The 18,610-nt window shown below is 56.5% G+C and overlaps 5 protein-coding genes across 8 annotated transcripts in view; all 5 read right to left on the reverse strand.

Moving 5' to 3' along the window:
* LOC121435313 (H-2 class I histocompatibility antigen, Q10 alpha chain-like) overlaps positions 1–18,610 on the reverse strand; it is a 731,224-nt gene that overhangs the window by 409,083 nt on the left and 303,531 nt on the right. The window lies entirely within an intron of this gene.
* Positions 1–18,610, reverse strand: part of LOC121435272 (H-2 class I histocompatibility antigen, Q10 alpha chain-like) — a 708,503-nt gene that overhangs the window by 386,038 nt on the left and 303,855 nt on the right. The gene's annotated exons all lie outside the window — the stretch shown is intronic.
* LOC121435270 (H-2 class I histocompatibility antigen, Q10 alpha chain-like) overlaps positions 1–18,610 on the reverse strand; it is an 808,095-nt gene that overhangs the window by 360,380 nt on the left and 429,105 nt on the right. The window lies entirely within an intron of this gene.
* LOC121435275 (H-2 class I histocompatibility antigen, Q10 alpha chain-like) overlaps positions 1–18,610 on the reverse strand; it is a 703,994-nt gene that overhangs the window by 360,380 nt on the left and 325,004 nt on the right. The gene's annotated exons all lie outside the window — the stretch shown is intronic.
* Positions 20–18,267, reverse strand: Ehmt2 (euchromatic histone lysine methyltransferase 2). 4 transcript variants are annotated; one of them, XM_041634396.1, is made up of 28 exons: positions 18,188–18,267; positions 17,474–17,540; positions 17,156–17,362; positions 16,805–17,061; positions 13,642–13,726; positions 13,506–13,543; positions 13,269–13,418; positions 10,423–10,563; positions 10,226–10,340; positions 10,000–10,101; positions 9,654–9,802; positions 9,416–9,559; positions 9,102–9,337; positions 8,837–9,019; positions 8,643–8,725; positions 8,283–8,389; positions 8,073–8,195; positions 7,886–7,987; positions 6,766–6,870; positions 6,507–6,661; positions 6,256–6,423; positions 3,407–3,551; positions 3,093–3,170; positions 2,626–2,741; positions 2,439–2,525; positions 1,515–1,593; positions 1,174–1,349; positions 20–430 (listed from the first exon to the last, which is right to left on the reverse strand). In XM_041634396.1, the coding sequence occupies exons 1-28, from the start codon at positions 18,227–18,229 to the stop codon at positions 250–252; spliced, it is 3,621 nt and encodes a 1,206-aa protein (XP_041490330.1). In that variant the 5' UTR covers positions 18,230–18,267; the 3' UTR covers positions 20–249. The 4 variants fall into 4 exon arrangements, with proteins under 4 accessions (XP_041490330.1, XP_041490331.1, XP_041490328.1 ...); XM_041634397.1 differs by lacking the exon at positions 10,000–10,101; XM_041634394.1 differs by lacking the exon at positions 18,188–18,267 and having other exon boundaries at positions 17,474–17,797.

Genomic DNA, 18,610 nt, shown 5'->3' on the forward strand with positions numbered 1-18,610 from the left:
TGAAACAATCACCAGGCAGTTTATTACCAAACCCAACATTTATTGAGAACACAGAAAATCAGTTGGCAGAGGCCCAACTTCAATTCAGCGAACTGAGGCCTGGCTCAGCGGAGTGTGGCCGGCCCTGACGTCACACTCCCAGTGAGAAACCAGCTCTGGGAGGGGGGGTGTCGACCTTCCAGGCCTGACTGGGGTCTCTGACAGAGGAATGTCTGAAGGGCAGTGCCCCAGCCTGGATTGTAAGAGTCCTCAGGTGTTTATGGGGGGCAAGGAGCTGAGTTCAGGCAGCAGTTCCGGGTGGGGGTCCAGCCGAGCCAGGCGACTCTGCTCCAGGGCGATGGCCTCCGCCGAGTGCTTGCACTTCTCGGAGCCACACTGGCAGGTGAAATACTTGCTTTTGATGTCCCAGAACCGGTCGCCATAGTCAAACCTGGCGGAGGAATACAGGGACTCTCAACTCACGCATCCAGACACTCAGAACCCATCGCAAAGAATGCAGGGGGCCCTCTCTCTAGGAGGGATTGATTTCCTTCTACCCAAACACTCCTCCAGATGGACTCCAGGTCCGCGAGGGGTCTGCTGACTCATGCTACCCCACAATATCATAAATGCAGGCTCTGGCCTTCCAGCCCTCAACCACAATATCCTGAGGCTGTGTGCTGGAGGCAAGATGGAGCCCAGGGCTCCCAAGTACTTGGCCTTTCAGCTAAACTCTGCAACCCCCACCCCCTTCTGGGTTTTTGAGCTAGGGTTTCTCTATATGGGCCTGGCTGTCCAGGAACTCTCTACATGACCAGCTAGTCTTGAACTCAGACAGATCCCCTGCTTCCTAAGAAGTGGAATTAAAACCACGTGCTACCATATCTAGCCCCTCTACGATTTCTGAGACCAGGGTCTTACTAAATTATCTAGGCTGGCCTTGAACTGGAAGTTACCTCTGCCTTAACCTCTTGGTGTGGGCGTGATAGATGTCCACCAAGACAGGCTGGGCCTTTTCTTTTTAGACAGGGTCTGTAACCCAGACTCTGTAATCCTCCTGCCTCAGATGCCCGAGTGCTATGATTAGGAGTGTATGCTACCACTCCTGTCTTGTACCGTTTTAACAAGCCCTCTGGTCTCTGAATGCCAAGTGCCCTCAACCCTCAGGCCCCAGGATTTCTGGGGGTACCTCACCCCAGCTCCTCCCCAGTCCGGATGTCTCTGGAACTGAAGAAGGCAATGCGTGGAAACCTCAGGTCTTGGTGCAGCATGAAGACCCGGACAGGGATGATGTTGGGGTCACACAGGTGGTTGATGAAGCGGCTGATGTTGCCATAGTAACGGGCATCAATGCAGTAAACCTCTCCATCCTGGGGGTAGACAGCACTCTTAATACCCATCTCTACTCACCTGCGTGGCGAGCCCTGCAGCGACACCCAGTTCCTCTACCCAGGTTTCTGCTGGCTGGCGCCCCAGCTGGCTCCAGAAGCCAGCCTGTGGGAGCAGAGGACAGGACACAGGTGCTGCCTGCCCACCTTGTTGTCCAAATCGAAGAGGTAAGAGTCATCTTCTCTCACGTCGGCCTCGGCATCAGAGATCAGCTCTCCAACATACCTATGGACAGAAACTACGGTTCTGAATCTGAGCAGGGCTCCAGGCCCCCTCTCGCAAATCTCGACCCCTGTAATCCTCTTCCGCTTCTCAGCTGCCATCACGGAGAACCACCAGGTCACTCAGAGCCTAGGGAGCAGACACTGGCTGGGCCAGCCTAAGAGGGATGCAGGACATAGTCCAGCCACCAGGGGTCCCACTGTAGAGCTGGGACAGCAGGTAGGGCTCTGTAAGGAACAGACCCATGGCGGGAAGTGATGGGGTTGGCTGTGGTCTGGGGTTGGCTGTGGTCTGGGGTTATCCATGCTGGCTGGGTGGAAAGACGCCAGACTTGGACACAGGGAAGTGTGTGCGCCACAACTATCCCACAGGTGGTGGGCCGTGTGCAGCTGACTCAGCCGTGAGGATGCCAAACGGGGTTGGGGGGAGCAGGGTGACTGAGACACCCGGTGGGAGGCAGGAGCCAGGAGGGCAAGGGCAGCTGCTTGTTTGAGAAGTTGAGAGAATATGAAGGGAAGAAACTGGGTGGTCCTCAGATGGTGAAGAGGCTTCTCTGCTGTGCCAACCACAGGAGGGAGACCTTGGTGAGTCTAACGGCCAAAGGGAGGAAGTGGACAGGAAGTAGCTAGTCTCTACTTTATAGGTAAGAAAAATAAGGCTGGAGGAAGTTAAATCACACGGCCAAGGACACACCACGGAGCATAGCTCAGACCCAGGTCTGACTGCTGCTGGCAGAGAACAGGGAAAGTGTGTGAGTGACATGAAATGGTGACAAGGTCTGGGGTTCAGGACGCAGGCTTTGTCCTCTGTTGGGCAGGAGTCAGCAGAGGTCCCCACAGTGAACTTACTCGCAGATGAAGGTACCCTGGGGAATGGTCTGCAGGGCACGGACCCCCCAGCCCATCTTGGCTGTACGGTAGAGCTGCAGGCGCACCCTAGAGATGGAGAGGGAGTCATTCTGAGTGTGGGACACCTGGAGGGGCCCCGGGGGATGGGAGGCGGAGGTGAGGCAGGGTGCCGGGGCGGGCGCCTCACTTGATGCCGCTCTGCACCACGCGGTTCTTGCAGCTTCTCCAGCAGGAGCATGCCTGGTTACACTCAAAGATCAGGGGGGGTTCGATCTTGTTAAACTCCTGAAGCAGCCGCCCGTCCTGGGGTGCGGAGGGAGGGGGACAGTGGTTTCTCTGTGGGGCCCGTCTCAGCTGCCCGGGACCCAGAGGACTCCACAGGAAACTCCACTCTGACCCCAGCCCAGGGCAGGGGAGGAAGAGCACAGAGAGTCTGCAGGCTAAGGTCAGAGACCAGGAAGTGTGCAGGCAGGCGGGCAGTAGTCAGAGTCCATTCGCATTCCCGGAGCAGAGGCCCGCGTCGTTCCTGGCAGGTCTCAGAACTTCCTGCCACACCCTGTGTCTCTTCCCCAACAGAGCAGTGTCCTGGGTCCAGGCTCCTCTGTGGGAGCGGCCAGACTTGGCCAGGTGAGGGACCAGGTGAGGAACACGCACCTTGTCATACCAGCAGCGGATGCTGAGCTGGCCACACAGACAGTTGGAGCTGGAGCAATCGTCCACACACGTGCAGTGCTGGGTGGGGCAGAATCAGTGTGAGTGGGGTTTACCCTGCTCCCTGCGGCCAATGCTTTCTCCCCCTCAGCCATGGGTCCATGTTTCACGACAGTGGAGGGTGACTGTCCCAGGGTGAAATTGGGTGGTCCCTTTCAGTCCCTGCTCGCTCAGCCAGGGGGCCCTTGACGGACACCTGCCCCATGCAATGCTGCTTAGTGTTACTGTAGGCATGCGGGGTGAGGGCCCTGCCTCACCTGCAGGTGAGTGATGTTCCGGTCAATGTTCATGGTTGACGTCTCGCAGTTCTCAGAGATGTACTTATAGTCCTCGGGGCAGGGCTCCCCATCTACTCCATTGACGCAGGGGATAGGCACATTCTCGTAGCCTCTAGCTACATCCCTGCAGGCGGGGCAGATAAGGCTAAGGGATGGCCAGAGTATTTCTGAGGGGCAGTGCTGGGGTTCCTCAGACATAAAGAAGAAGGGTGCCCGACAGAATAGGCACCAGCTGGTGTGGTGGCACCTTTAATCCCAGTACTCTGGAGGCAGAGGCAGGTGGGTCTCTGTGAGTTCAAGGCCAGCCTGGTCTACAGAGCGAGTTCTAGGACAGGCTGGAGCCTAGAGAAATTGTCTCAAAAAAATCAAACAAAAAACAAAACTAAAAAACAAACAAAATGATAGGTCCCAAAGAAAATAGTAATTTTAGAATAATAAGCGATAACTTGACCAAGTGCTAGCACTATAGGCAAAGGCCGGCCATGCTGGCCTCAAACATGGAGTTAGCCTGCCTGAGCCTCCTGAGCACCATCCTGCTGTGATTAGGTGTGCACCACCACACCCAGCCTGCACGGGGCACACCTGCTGTGATTAGGTGTGCACCACTACACCCAGCCTGCACAGAGCACACTTGCTGTAGTAGGTGTGTCACCACACCCAGCATGCACAGGGCACACCTGTTGTGATTAGGTGTGCACCACCACACCCAGCCTGCACAGGGCACACTTGCTGTGAGTAGGTGTGTCACCACACCCAGCCTGCACAGGGCACACCTGTGAGTAGGTGTGTCACCACACCCAGCCTGCACAGGGCACACCTGTGAGTAGGTGTGTCACCACACCCAGCCTGCACAGGGCACACCTGCTGTGAGTAGGTGTGTCACCACACCCAGCCTGCACAGGGCACACCTGTGAGTAGGTGTGTCACCACACCCAGCCTGCACAGGGCACACCTGTGAGTAGGTGTGTCACCACACCCAGCCTGCACAGGGCACACCTGCTGTGAGTAGGTGTGTCACCACACCCAGCCTGCACAGGGCACACCTGCTGTGAGTAGGTGTGTCACCACACCCAGCCTGCACAGGGCACACCTGCTGTGAGTAGGTGTGTCACCACACCCAGCCTGCACAGGGCACACCTGTTGTGATTAGGTGTGCACCATCACACCCAGCCTGCACAGGGCACACCTGTGTCACAAGCTTAAGTATCTGTTCATCTGGGAAAAAGTGTTTTTTTTTTTTAATTGTTAAAAAGCTTGTTTTATATGTATTAATACTGTACCTGCATATAAGTATGTGCACCGTGTGCATGCCTGGTGACCACAAAGGTCAGAAGACGGCATGGATCCTCTGGAACTGGAGTTACAGATGGTTCCAGTCACCATATGGGGGCTGGGAATGGAACCAGGTCCTCTACAAGAGCAGCCAGTGCTCTTAACCGCTTAGCTACCACTCTAGTCCTTCTTTTCTTTTATGTTTTTGGAGACAGGAGTCTCATACGTAGGTAGCCCTGGCTATCCTAGAACTCAGAGGCCCATCTGCCTCTGTCTTCCAAGTACTGCCATTAAAGGTCACCAGTCCTTCTGGGTGTAGTGCATCACACCTTTTAGCCCCAGTGCTTTGAGGCAGAAGCAGACGGATCTCTGAGTTTGAGGCCATTCTGGTCTACAGAGCGAGTCCCAGGACAGCTAGGGCCACACAGCAAGTCTTAAAGGTTCCCACTGTAGCGTCCTTCCACCTACTATTTTGGAGTTGGGGGTCTCAGTATGTAGTTCCGGAACTCAGAGATCAGCTGCCTCTACCTCTCAAGTGGTGGGATTGAAGGCTTGCACCACACCTGGCTTGAAAATTTTTAGTTTAAACCTTATTGTGTGTGTGCATGGGGGTGGGTGGGAATACACACGATACAGCTTACATGTGACGCTCAGCGCACAGCCTTCAGGAGGCGGTTCTCTCCCACAGTGGGTTCCCGGCACAGCAAGCGCTGTCGGCAGCTGAGCCACCTCAGACTGGTCGTGGCTGGGCCTTTTTTTCTTTTCCTTTCTCTTAAGCTTGAGTCTCATGCTACAAAGGCTGCTCTCCAACCTCCAGGCTTAAAAGGTAGGATCTTCCTGCCTTGGTGTGAGAATAGGAGGGGTTGCTACCCTATGAAAATCTTGGGATTTTTGTTTGTCTTTTCCACGACAGGGTTTCTCTGTAGCCCTGGCTGTCCTAGATCTAACTCTACAGACCAGGCTGGCCTTCAACTCAAAGATCCAGTTGCCTCTGCCTCCTGAGTGCTGGGATTAAAGGTGTGTGCCACTACTGCCTGGTTTGAAATTCTTAACTTGGATGTCTGGCCTCAAACTCAATCCTCCTGCCTCAGCCACCTCCAGGGTTTGGAACACATGTCTTCTCTCTCGAATTTACCTTTTCCCTGTTTCTTTCTCTTTCTCTAAGTTAAGGTTATATACTGGAACTCAGTATATAGACACAAACCAGGCTGCCTCAGATTCACAAAGACCTGAGTGCTGGGATTAAAGGTGTGAGCTATGTGAGTGTGTCATGCTGCAGGTCTCTATAAGTCATGGGACAACTTGGAGGAGCTGCTTTTCCCCATCTATCACGTGGGTCCAGGAACTGAAGTCGGTTTGTTAGGGTTGGCAGCAGGCTCCCTCCTCCTGAGGGTCTCACTGACAGAGCCCTTTATTGCCATCTGCCCCCTGGCAAGAGAGTTCTACCAATTCCTGGGACTTCCTGGACCTTGGAAGGGTGCTGGGACTGGGACAATGAGAGGCGGTGGTCGGTGGAGGCTGGCGGTGGCCGTCACAGATGCCAGGGCCACACTCACCGGCAGATGATCTTCTCGGTGCGGACAGCTCGGTTCCCTACCCCGAGTCGAAGCTTGCGATTGAGCTGAAGCGCGAACCACACATCAGAGCGCTCCGGGGTCAGGTCCCACGCTGTGTCCCCTTCCTTGTTCCGGAGCTCGGGGTTGGCTCCGCGAGACAGGAACAACCTGAGGAATGGCAGAAAGACCACGCCTGGGTCAGAAACTGGGCAGCGGGCATGGGTGCCAGGGGCTGGGGAAGCTGGGCTTACAGAACACAGTCGTGGTAGCTCTCCCTGGCAGCGATGTGCAGGGGCGTGTCCCCATGGTAGTTGACAGCATGGAGGTCACACCGGGCGTTCAGGAGGACCTCGGCAATGGCGGCGCTGCCCGTGAAGGAGGCCCAGTGTAAGCAGATGTTCTCCTCCTGTGGGAGCAAGGGGCGGAGACGGCGCTGCAGTCATCTGAATCCCTGCACCACGGTCCCACAGCACCCGCCACCAGCCCTCTCAGCGCCCTAGAGTCCCTCACATTGTCAGTGAGGGTGACATCGGCACCACGGGTCAGCAGCATCCGGATCACGTCAATGTGCTTGTGCTCGGCTGCCCAGATGATGGGCGTCCAGCCCCCACTGTCCTGAGGGAGGAGGAAAGACAGGAATGAGGGATGGGCGTCCAACCCCTACTGTCCTGAGGGAGGGGAGGCAGACAGGAATGAGGGATGGGCGTCCAACCCCTACTGTCCTGAGGGAGGGGAGGCAGACAGGAATGAGGGATGGGCGTCCAGCCCCCACTATCCTGAGGGAGGAGAGGCAGACAGGAATGAGGGATGGGCGTCCAGCCCCCACTGTCCTGAGGGAGGGGAGGAAGACAGGAATGAGGGCCCGGCCTTGCTGGCTAGAGGACATGAACTCAGGAGGGAGCACTTCCTTGGGGACAGCCAAAGGCAGGAGATGGAGTAGCACAGAAGCGTGCTCTCCCCACACATTCACAGGGACGCTCACTCAACACTTTCAGGGACAAAGGGGGGAACTCAGAGTTTCATGAGGCAAAGACAGGAGAAGGGAACCAATACAGAAAATGGGAGGCAGTAGGAGGGGGTCAGCTGTCAGATGGAGGAGGGAGGGGTCAGCAGTCAGATGGAGGAAGGAGGGGTTAGCAGTCAGATGGAGGAGGAGGGAGGGGTCAGCAGTCAGATGGAGGAAGGAGGGGTCAGCAGTCAGATGGAGGAGGAGGGAGGGGTCAGCAGTCAGATGGAGGAAGGAGGGGGTCAGCAGTCAGACGGAGGAGGAGGAGGGAGGGGTCAGCAGTCAGATGGAGGAAGGACGGGTCAGCAGTCAGATGGAGGAGGAGGGAGGGGTCAGCAGTCAGATGGAGGAAGGAGGGGGTCAGCAGTCAGATGGAGGAGGAGGAGGGAGGGGTCAGCAGTCAGATGGAGGAGGAGGGAGGGGTCAGCAGTCCGATGGAGGAAGGAGGGGATCAGCAGTCAGATGGAGGAGGAGGGAGAGGGTCAGCAGTCAGAGGGGGGAGGAGGAAGGAGGGGTCAGCAGTCAGATGGAGGAGGAGGAGGAGGAAGGAGGGGTCAGTAGTCAGATGGAGGAGGAGGAGGAGGAAGGAGGGGTCAGCAGTCGGAGGGCAGCCAGGCTGCTGACCTGCGCGTTGACGTCCACCTGCCCTGTGCTCAGCAGTAGGCTGACCATCTCCAAGTTCCCAATTTTGGCTGCATGGTGGAGACAGGTGGAGCCATCCTCTTCCTGAGGGAGACATGAGCCAGTGAGCCCTCGGGCGGGCACCCACACCAGTCTTCCCCCCCCACTGGCTGCCCTCCAGCCCTGCTACCTTGCTGTAGACGCAGCCCCCCAGCTGCACCATGTACCGCGCCACCTCCAGGTGGTTGTTCACCACGGCCTCCATCAGCGGGGTGCGCTGCTGCTTGTCCACGGCGTTGATGTTGGCTCCTGCCTGCAGAGAGGGCACGAGGGCTGGCACCAGGGAGGGGTGCTGGGGAGGGGAAGATAGCTGGACAGGGCAGGGGGCACGATGACTTACCTGCAGCAGCACGTGACAGATCTCCACGGACCCCTTCTGCGCAGCCGCATGCAGGGGCGTGCGCTTGCTCTGCTGGTCGCTCTGGAAGTTGGGGTCCAGGTTGTCAACTGCAGGGAGAGGGGGCAATGGTAAGAGAAGGGGTGAGGCGGTGCTGCCTCCAAGAGATGAGGGTAAGTGAAGGGGTGAGGCGGTGCTGCCTCCAGGAGACGAGGGTAAGTGAAGGGGGGCAGCGCTGCCTCCAGGATCAGGACTGCCCCCGCACTGGAGGAGGCACTCAGCCTCCCTATGGAAAAGCCTACAGGAGCTATGCACACGACCACCTAACAGTGCTCCGCACCATATGGCTTCCCGAGGACTCACGCAGCATGAGGATGACCTTCTGCAGTTCTCCCTGCTTCACTGACAGGTACAGCTGCCTCGGGTGGAAACGAAGCTTCTTCCGCCTGCCGGGGGGTGGTGGGGGAGAAGGTGGGCTGTTCAGACATGAGCGCCACCCGCAGCACCCGCTTCTCTGGCTCCATGCTGACCAACACCCTGGAACAGCACTGACTCACCTCTCTGACTCCTGGATGACCAAGGCCTTCTCCAGGGCTTCCCGGCCCGGCCCTGGGGGCAGACCCACAGCTGAGAGGCAGCCCCCGTTAGGCAGGGTTAGCGAAGGCCCCGAGCTGTCGATGGTGTCGGTCAGGGGGTCACAGGGTGGGCGCCGGGGCTCTCCGTGCCCTCGCATTCGGGCACTGTGGGAGAAGGTTCTAAGTCTGGGGGCAGGGCAGATGGAATGGGAGACAGGGCAGGAGGGCGAGGGAGGGAGGCCAATACCTGGGTTGGGAGGTATCTGCTCGCCCTGGAGCATCCTGTGCCAGGGGCAGCGGGGCAGGAGCTGCAGTGCCGGCTGGAGGGGTTCCCCCATCGCCCCGGGGAATGGTCACCTCCTGGGCCTCTGAAGCATCCTCTCCACAGTGGGGGCAGAAGACCATCCCGTTGAGCTGGGACACACAGGCCTTATGGAAGCGGTGGGTTACTCGGAAGTCAGGGTGGCATTCCAGGAAGGTACCCTGGGGAACAGGGAGAAGGCAGTGAGTCTCTGAGCTCTCTCCCCATCAGGCCACCCGCCCACCCCAGTGGTCACTCACTGCTGTGCAGAAGTAGCCACAGCCTGGGCAGCAATGGTGCTTGACCATTCGGGCTCGATGGGCCTCACAGAGTACCATCAGGGCCACTCGGCTAGAGGGCCGCATAGTCTCCCGCTTGAGGATGGCGGCGTTGCAACCCGACAGCTGCGGGGGAAGGAGGGAGAGGGCATTACAATGAGGCCAGGGCCAGAGCTGGCTCTCCTCACGCCTGCTACCCCCAGCCAGCACCCCAGCCTACCTCGCCGTCCACACTTTCGGTGGCCATGCACTTGTGCCCCGCTCTCTCACTGATGCGGTCTATCTTGGGCGCCTCCATGCGGCAGCTGCAGAGGGGCAGCTCCTCGAACCCGCGCTCTGTCTCCAGGGAAGACGTGTCATTGGACACCCCTTGGACAGGAAGAAATGGAGGCGATGAAGGCCTGGCCCCTCACCCACCAGAAGGGTTCCCTCCTTCCCACCCAGCCGCCCCCTCACATTCTAGAACCCTAAAGCCTGGAATGGATACCCCAGCTCTGGAAGGATTTCCCTCCACCCCCGTGGGCACCCCTAGTGGCTCCCTGCCCCGGCAGTTGGCACTTAATTACCAGCGTGGTTGGGGGAGAGGGTCCCCTCGCTGGGCAGCTCCAGGGACCCCAGAGGGACCTCCATGTACTCACTGGGCCCTGAGGAGCCCACACCATTCACTCCTGACACAGAGACAGAGATAGTGAGAGTGGGGGCTCATGGGGCCTGGGCACGTACGCACATGCGGTGGACACGGTGAGCATGCATGAGCATCCGGAGGAGAGAAGAGCGGAGGAGCCCTCTCACCTCTTGGCTCCTTGGCCCTCGGAGGCTCCCGCTTTCGCCTTTTCCTCGACGGCTTCACCCAGGGGCTGTCTTTTCGCCATTTCTTCTTGGCCTTGCGCCGGCCACTAGAGCCACTCTGTGGAAGAGGAAGACTCGGGAGTCTACTCCAGCTCCCAACAGCTCTCTGCTCCTCCAGGGAGGCCAGTCTCCGCTCTTACCCTGTCTGACTGATTGCCTGACTCCTCGTCTTCCTCCTCCTCTTCCTCCTCCTCCTCTTCCTCTTCCTCCTCCTCTTCTTCCTCTTCTTCTTCCTCCTCCTCCTCTTCACTCAATTGTTCAGCTAGAGCTTCAACTTCAGACTGAAAGAGAGAGAAACCAGGCTGGGAGAACAGCAAACTGCAGCTATCTCCGTGGAGAGCAAGACACAAGGAATCCTAAGGCCCCATCATCACCACCGCACGGCTGGGTAAGGTTGCTGGAGGTGGTGGATGTGGGCAGGAGGCAGATCGGGTTGGATAAAGACAGGTACATAACACTTCACGGCAGTGAAAAGGGCCGGTTTTAAGAAACACACAAATAGACATGACAGCCCACGGCGACAAAACTGCTATCTAAAAAGCTAACGAGTTATTCTCTAACAAAGGGGTCAGGCTGCCATCACCGGGAACCACAGGCCTATTGGCAATGTTTTCTTTAAGTTTCTTTGGAGACAGGGTCTCACTGGGTAGTCCTGATTGCCCTGGAACTCAGAGATCCAACCACTGTTGCCTCTGGAGTATGTCAACATTTAAGTGTAAGAGAAATGACCAAACGTCCCATACATCCAATGACAAGTGATGGGAAAGAGTGCTGGCACCCACTTCCAAATTTTCTAGCCAAAAAAACAAATAGAAAAACAAAAAGAAAGAACAAAAGAACGCTCCAGACATAGCAGCATACGCCTGTGGGACAAGCGCGTGGGACAGAGTCAGGAAGACCAGAAGCTCGGGGGCTTAGCAGTTAAGAGCACTGTTGCTCTGGCCAAGGACCTGGGTTCAGTTCCAGCACCCAACCCGTGGCTCACAACTGTCTGTGACTCTGGTCCCAGAGCATCCAAAGCTCTTCCAACTTCAAGGGCATCAGTCATGCACACAGCACAACACACAGGCAGGGAAAATACTCGTACACATTAAAACAACAAAACCCCCAGAGGCGCAGGATTATCCCTGGCTACATAGCAAGTTTGAGTCCAGCCTGGGGTACGCGAGATTGCATCCTGAGACAAAAAGCATTGAGGAACTTGAGGGAATCAGCGTCTAGAACTGTGAACAGCTTAATCATTCACAAGCAGAAAGGTCAAAGGCATTCGGCCCCCACTGAGCCAGGTGAAGTCCTGTAAAACTCACTTGCTTTCACCAGGTAATTGCTGAGAAAAACGGTTTTATAAGTGTCGCCAAGCTCCTGTCATCCTAGCACTGGGGATAGGGTGGGGCCACAGACAGGAGGAACTAAGTTCAAGGCCAGCCTAAGATACAAACTGAAACCTTCTCAACTGCCCCCAAGGGGGGAAGCACCCCTTTAATCCCAGCACTCTAAGCAGAGGCAGAAAAAGACAGAAGGACCTCTGGTCATTTTGAGGCCAAATAGGGGTACATACTGGGACCCTGTCTCAAAATGAAAGACAAGGGCTGGAGAGATGGCTCAGAGGTTAAGGACACTGACTGTTCTTCCAGAGGTCCTGAGTTCAATTCCCAGCAACCACATGGTGGCTCACAACCATCTAAAATGAGATCTGGTGCCCTCTTCTGGCATGCAGGCATACATGGAGGCAGAACACTGTATTGTATATGTAATAAATAAAATCTTAAAAAAAAAAAGAAAGACAAAACCAGTGATACAGCCCATACCAGTTATGCAGGAAGCTGAAGCAGGAGGATTACAACGAGTAAATTCAAGCCCAGTCCTGGTCGCCCTAGCAAAGAACCTGATACCCAATCACCTAAAAAGCAGCCTAGAGCTTGCTCACCCCGTGAAGCCCCAAGTTGAATCCCAAATTTGGCAAAACTAAAACATAGGCCTGTTTAGAGCTGCCAAGAGGGGTCTTGTCTACAGGAACGTGACACTGAGACTCTCTTGCCGAGTTGTGTGTACGAGGAGGGCAGCGGCTCCCTTCCGTGTTCAGTGGAAAGTTTCCACAGCAAAGTGGCAAATAAATAAAAAATGAACACAAAACTCAGGAGGCAGAGGCAGGGGAATCTCGGAGTTCAGGGCCAGCCTGGTCTATACAGTGAGTTCCAGGACAGCCAGGGCTACACAGAGAAACTCGTCCTGAAAAACCAAAGAGCTAGATAAAACGTAAAAGAGGAAGCGGAGATACTTCAGTGGGTAAAGAGATTGCAGCTCCGGTGTCTGATCCAAGCTGGATCCCCAGACTTCAGAGAGAAAAGCCAAGTGCTCCCACTTTGGTGACATAGACCCCTAACTTCAACCTCAAACACTGGGGACATAATCTAAAACCGGAGACCCACATACTAAGAGAGATAAAATCCAGCTGGGTGTGGTGGCGCACACCTTTAATCCCAACACCCAAGGAGGCAAAGGCAGACAGATCTCTGTGTTCAAGGGCAGCCTGGTCTACAGAGTTGAGTTTCAGGACAACCAGAGATACAGAGAAACCCTGTCTCTAAAAAAACCAAAGGGGGAAAAAAGAGAGAGAAAAAAAATCCCCAGGGCCTACGTGGAGCAGAGAACCATGCCCCTCAGGATGTCCTCTTCCATCCCAACACTGAGGAGGCAGAGGCAGGCAGACTAGAGCTGGACGTTAGCTGGGTTTCCAGGCCAGCAGGGGCTACATGGTGAGACCCTGTCAAACAAACAAAACCAACCAAAACAAAAAAGCACCACCAAAATGATCAATAAGTAAGCTGAAAGGAAACAAAAGAGCCTCCACAGTACAGGGAGGTCGTGATGGACAGAGGGGTAGAGCTGGGATGAGGAGTGGGATGCAAGAAATGGCTGCAGACCACACAGTGGAGGACGGGCAGGAAGGCAGAGGGAAGCTGGAGAGCCAGCCGGGCCAGCACACCTTGCTGTCTGAATCCACTCGCTCATCCACGGAGTAAGAGTCATAGTAGAGGCTGAAGTCGTCACCCACCACTGTCTCCCACTCCTCCAGTGGCCTGGGCTCTCCTTTCTCCAGGGTCACATCTCCTGAGCCCCGGGCAAAGTCCTCCGACTAGAGAAAGAAGACAAAGTCTGAGGCTGCTGCCCTGCCCCCCCCCACGCCCCCCCCCCCACCCCCAGGCCTTCTTCTCCAGCTTACCAGGCTGCCAGAGTTCAGCTTCCTCCTTTTGGCCACATCTGGAAAGACAGAAAAGCGAGGACAGAACTTGTAACCCCTGGGACAGAATACTGCAAGCCTCAGGGAGTGCGTACAGAGAGGTGCAGGGGTGACTAACCTGGGGTCACCTTCCCCAGAGAGTGCATGTCGTCACTCATGCGGAAATGTTGTACTTCAGGGGGCCGCTTCTCAGGGACGGGGGGCTGGAGCAGGAAGGACAACTTTCAGTCAGATTATTACTCACCCTTAAAAAGGAAACCTGGGGCAGGGCGGTGGTGGCGCAGGCCTTTAATCCCCGCACTCGGGAGACAGAGGCAGCGGATCTCTGTGAATTCGAGGCCAGCCTGGTCTACAAGAGCTAGTTCCAGGACAGGCTCCAAAGCTACAGAAAGACCCTGTCTCAAAAAAAAAAAGGAAACCTGGGGGCCTGGTGTGGCGGTTCACGGTCGCACCTTCAGCCCCAGCACTTTGGGAGGCAGAGGCACTCTGGGAATTCCAGGCCAACACGGCCTACCTAGCAAGTTCCAGGCCAGTCAGAGCCTCAAAAACAAGCAAAACACCAAACTACAACAAAAAGGAAAGAAATGTGGACACACACAGACTGGAGAAAACCTGAGGACACCATGCTAATGAAATAAGCGCTGTACACCACTCCTGGCTAAAAGGAAACTTTGGGAGAAATGACTCCCAAAGTTTCCTTTTAGCCAGGTGATGGTGGCACACGCCTTTAATCCCAGCACTTGGGAGGCAGAGGCAGGCGGGTCTCTGTGAGTTCAAGGCCAGCCTGGTCTACAGAGCTAGTTCCAGGACAGGTTCCAAAGCCACAGAGAAACCTTGTCTCGAAAAACCAAAAAAAAAAAAAAGTTTCCTTTTTCTCTCTCTCTCTCTTTTTTTTTTTTAAAGACAGGCGTCACATGTCACTGGGTAGCTGGCCCTAGCTGCCCTGGACCTTACTGTGTGGATCAGATTGTCCCAAAGCTCACTGAGATCCTCCTGATTCTACCTCCCAAATGCTGGGATTAAAAGTATGTATGACTGGGGGGCTGGAGAGATGGCTCAGTGGTTAAGAGCGCTGGCTGCTCTTCCAGAGGTCCTGAGTTCAATTCCCAGCACCCACATGGTGGCTCACAACCATCTGTAATGAGATCTGGCGCCCTTTTCTGCCTGCAGGCATAGCATACATGCAGACAGAACACTGTATACATAATAAATATTTAAAAAGTATGTATGACCGCTGCCTGCTAAAATTATTAATGAAAAAAATCAGTAGGTTGATATAGGAAGAAAATGTGAACAGAAACCCAGAGGTCTCCAACGTGGAGCCAAAATATTACTTTTTACTCATTTTCACGTTTCTGAGAGTTTTGGCGCTCCCTGTGTGCAGGAGCCTTTGAAGGCTAGAAGGCAGCATTCGAGCCCCTGAAGCTGAAGTTACAGGTGGCTGTGTGCTGCCAGGTGATGCTGGGATCTGAGCCAGAGTCCTGGGCAAGAACAGTTCTAGTGCTCTCAACCATTGGCAGCTCTCCAGCGGCATAGCCACAACACCAAAAACAAAAAGAAATAAGTAAAGACGACACTGTGGCTCAGTGGGCAGGGGTCTTGATGAGCAAACCCTACCGCTTCAGGCTGATTCCTGGGTCCCATGGAAAAGTGAAGAGACCAGGCTCCACAGAGATGCCTTCTGTCCTCCACCCCCCCACCATGCACAGACGTGAAAGCTGTGTCTACACCCAAACAATCTTAAGGACTACTGACCTAGTACTCATGTTAACTAATCACCTACAGTGGACCTAAACTACAAGGAAGATGTGTGTAAATCATATGCAAGTATCGAGATCGACTTGGCCGCTTCCCCAACTGCGCTCATAATTTTATATGAGGGGCCCTGAGCAAACACGGACTTCCCGTACCAGAGAAGAACAATGACACCCTGATGAGGTCATTGCTTTCTCAGAAACAGAAGACGGGGTGGGAGAGGTGGCTCAGGGGTTAAGCGCACTTGCTGTTCTTGTGGAGGACCTGGGTTCAGTTCCTAGCAACCACATGCGGCTCACAACGGCTTCAGACTCCAGCTCCAGGGAATCCACTGCCCTCTTCTAGCCTCAGAGGGCACCCTGCACACAAGGCAGGTAAAATACCCACATACATAAAAATAACGTAGTTTGCTGGGCGGTGGTGGCGCACGCCTTTAATCCCAGCACTCGGGAGGCAGAGGCAGGCGGATCTCTGTGAGTTCCAGGCCAGCTTGGTCTAGAAGAGCTAGTTCCAGGACAGGAACCAAAAGCTACAGAGAAACCCTGTCTCGAAAATCAAAAAAAAGTAGTTTAAAAAAAATTACAACAAAACACCTGGGTGGGGTGGTTCGGGACTAAACCTTGCAATCACAGCAAGTCCAGGCAGCCTATGTTACATATGACCACCTCAAAGGCAAAAATAAAATAAAATAATAAATAAAAGCAGGTTGGGGGCATACACCCGCAACCCCAGACTTGGGAGGCAGAGCAAGCTGGATATGTGAGTTAAAGGCCAGTTTGATCTCTACAGTAAGTGCAAGGCCAGCCAGGACAATATAGTTGAGATCTCGTTATACTTTTACACTTAAATACACACACACACACACACACACATATAAAAGTACACACATACACACATATATATAAATAAAAATACACACACATATATAAATAAAAATAAACAACCACCTCCAACAACAATAAAACCTTCCAAAACAACAACAAAGCAAGACCCAACCTAGGGTACACAAACCACACCTAGACAGGAGGAGCCCTAAAAACCTTGATAGTCCGATTCTGGGCTCTGGCCACTCCCACTGTCAGACGTGTGGCCTACCCAGGGGAGGGGTCCCAGTAAAAACTTCAGGCCCTGTAAGAGTGGTCTCAAAGACTGGGAAAAGCTCCCCAAGGACTTATCAGAGGTAGAAGGGAGGGAAGGCTGAGCCCGCAGAGTCGTTTTGGCAAGAGTAATTAGGACAATAACTATATAATTAACTCTGCATCTGTCAGTCTTCTCTCCGGCCGCCCCTCCCCCAAGAACACAAACTCCAGGAAGCCAGCAATTACTCCGGTCACAGACGAAGCCCGGCCCAACATCTGACACTTGGTAGCCTATTGGTAAATTCGAAAAAAAATCTGAATACAGGAGGCCCAAGGCTAAATCCCGGAAGGAGACGGAAAAAAAAAAAACCCAACAACAAAAACAAAGACCAAAAAAAGCCCATCCAGAGATTCCCCATTCTCTCCACCCAACCTCCACAATCTCACCTGTCCGTTGCCAGGCTTGGACATGGTTTTCCGGGCTCGGTGCACTTTGGGCTGCCCCTCCTGGCCGGCGGTTGTTGCCGGAGGGGGTTCAGGCCCAGCAGCTGCAGTTCCCTGGGCCCCGGGCATGCTCAACAGCCTCATGGCCAAACTCTGGACCGAGGGGGGCGACTTTCCGGCCCCAGTCATTGACATTTTAGCCCGACTGGGACAGGCACCCCCCTTGCTGGGGGAAGAGGGGAATGACTTTGTAGCGTGGCCTAGAAGAGAGGCAGGCAGGCAGGGGGTGCAGGGTAAGCAAGCGGCCAGAAGGTCCTTTTCCACCCCCCTCTCCCTTTAGCCCCAGCCGCTCACCCAGCAGGACTCGGCCCCCATCTCCCTCCAGGCTCTCGGGTTCATCCCCGATGAGTGGCGTGGCCCCCACTGGGGTGTCAACCCCCTCATCGCCGACGGTGACAGTGACAGAGGCCGGAGAGGGGGGGCCTGCAGGCTCCAGGGAGTCGGGGTCGGCCTTGGGAAGGGTCTCCTCGCTATGAGGGGTGTCCCCCAAAGAGCCATGCACTGTCGGGGGTGGGGGGAGAAAAGGAAAAGTTCAGGGCCTGAGGCTCCAGGATCCCGGGTTGGGGGTGGGGAGGGTGGCGGTCCGGCTGGGCCTGCTCCGGCCGCACTCACCTCTCTCGGACGTCCCTCTGGGCTCCTTCTCCAGCAGCAGCGCCCCCATCTCAGCGGGGGCCTCCCCCTGGGAGGGGAGACAAGGAACCGGAGGGCCCGTCAGCCCGGCAGGCAGCTGCGGGGCCCAGGACGCCTGGGCCCGGGGCAGCGAGAGCAGGCTCCGGGGCCTACCTCGCCCTCGGTGGGCGCCCCCCCGACCGCGGCCGCGGCCGCCCGTGGGGGTCGCACGCCCCCGCCCCCGGGCCCGCATCAGCCCCCTCCCTCTCGGCAGACCCCGCATCTCTGGGGCCGGCAGCAGAGGAGGGGGAGGGGGCGGGGCCTCCGCGCCCCGGCCCCGCCCCCTCCTCCCGGCTGCACGCGCCGCTCCCCCTTTGTCCCCCAGGCCGCGGGGACCCCGGCCACCAACCCCTGCAACGCCCGCTGCGCCCCAGCCCGGCGGACGGCCCCTCGCGCCCCTCGCGCGTGCTCCCGGGGTCGCGGCGCCCACCGCCCACGCAGGGGCCGCGGGCGGCGGCACGCGCGACTCGGCGCCCACTCCCCCCACCTCCCACCCCCTGGTCCCCTCATTCGCCCCCGGTGTTGGGCCCCCGGTCTGCTGCAAGTTCGGCTCGGGCCCCCCCGGCCCCGTTGCACCCCCGGAGCATTGCACGAGTGCGCGCTTCCCCCGGGCGCGCGCGCGGGCATGCACCCGCCTCTCCCCCTCCCCTTCCGCACCTCGGCGGCCGCCGCCGCAGCAGCTCCCGCCGCCGCCGCCATCGCCGCTTGCGCGGGGGGCCGAGCCGGCGCGCGGCCGCCCCGGGTCACGTGGACAAGGAGGGAGGGCGACAAGACGCCTTAAAGGAGCCGCTGCGGGCCTTTTGGCCATTTTTGCCCCCCGGAGTGGCCTCGGAGGTCCAGAACTAGGGGCTGCAGGGCAGAGGGCCTTCATTCCTAGGCTCAGCTCTGCGGGGAAGAAGGGCGAGGCGCGTCTGGGCTGTGGCTTCCCTGTCCCCGCCCGGTTTTGCTAACATGTGTAGCCTGAGCCTCTGCAGCTGCTGCGTGTGTAGCTTTCTGGTTCTGAGCCACCCGACTGGAGGCTGCGCCTAGTGCACGAGAAGGGGCGACAGGCTCGTGGAAGGCACCCTTCCTTCTGGATCA

This window comes from Microtus oregoni, unplaced genomic scaffold (assembly GCF_018167655.1).
Source record: "Microtus oregoni isolate MIOR12 unplaced genomic scaffold, Mior012 000046F_ref0000063, whole genome shotgun sequence".
Taxonomy (NCBI): Eukaryota; Metazoa; Chordata; class Mammalia; order Rodentia; family Cricetidae; genus Microtus; species Microtus oregoni.

What these genes read in the sequence shown, in the direction of transcription:
- Ehmt2 (XM_041634394.1), bottom strand. Translation starts at nt 17,753, where the DNA reads ATGCGGGGTCTGCCGAGAGGGAGGGGGCTGATGCGGGCCCGGGGGCGG. An exon ending in ACCGAGAAGATCATCTGCCG is followed by an intron (nt 3,552 to 6,255) that starts GTGAGTGTGGCC and finishes CCCCGCCTGCAG; the next exon opens with GGATGTAGCTAGAGGCTACG. An exon ending in GTGGTGCAGAGCGGCATCAA is followed by an intron (nt 2,526 to 2,625) that starts GTGAGGCGCCCG and finishes CTCCATCTCTAG; the next exon opens with GGTGCGCCTGCAGCTCTACC.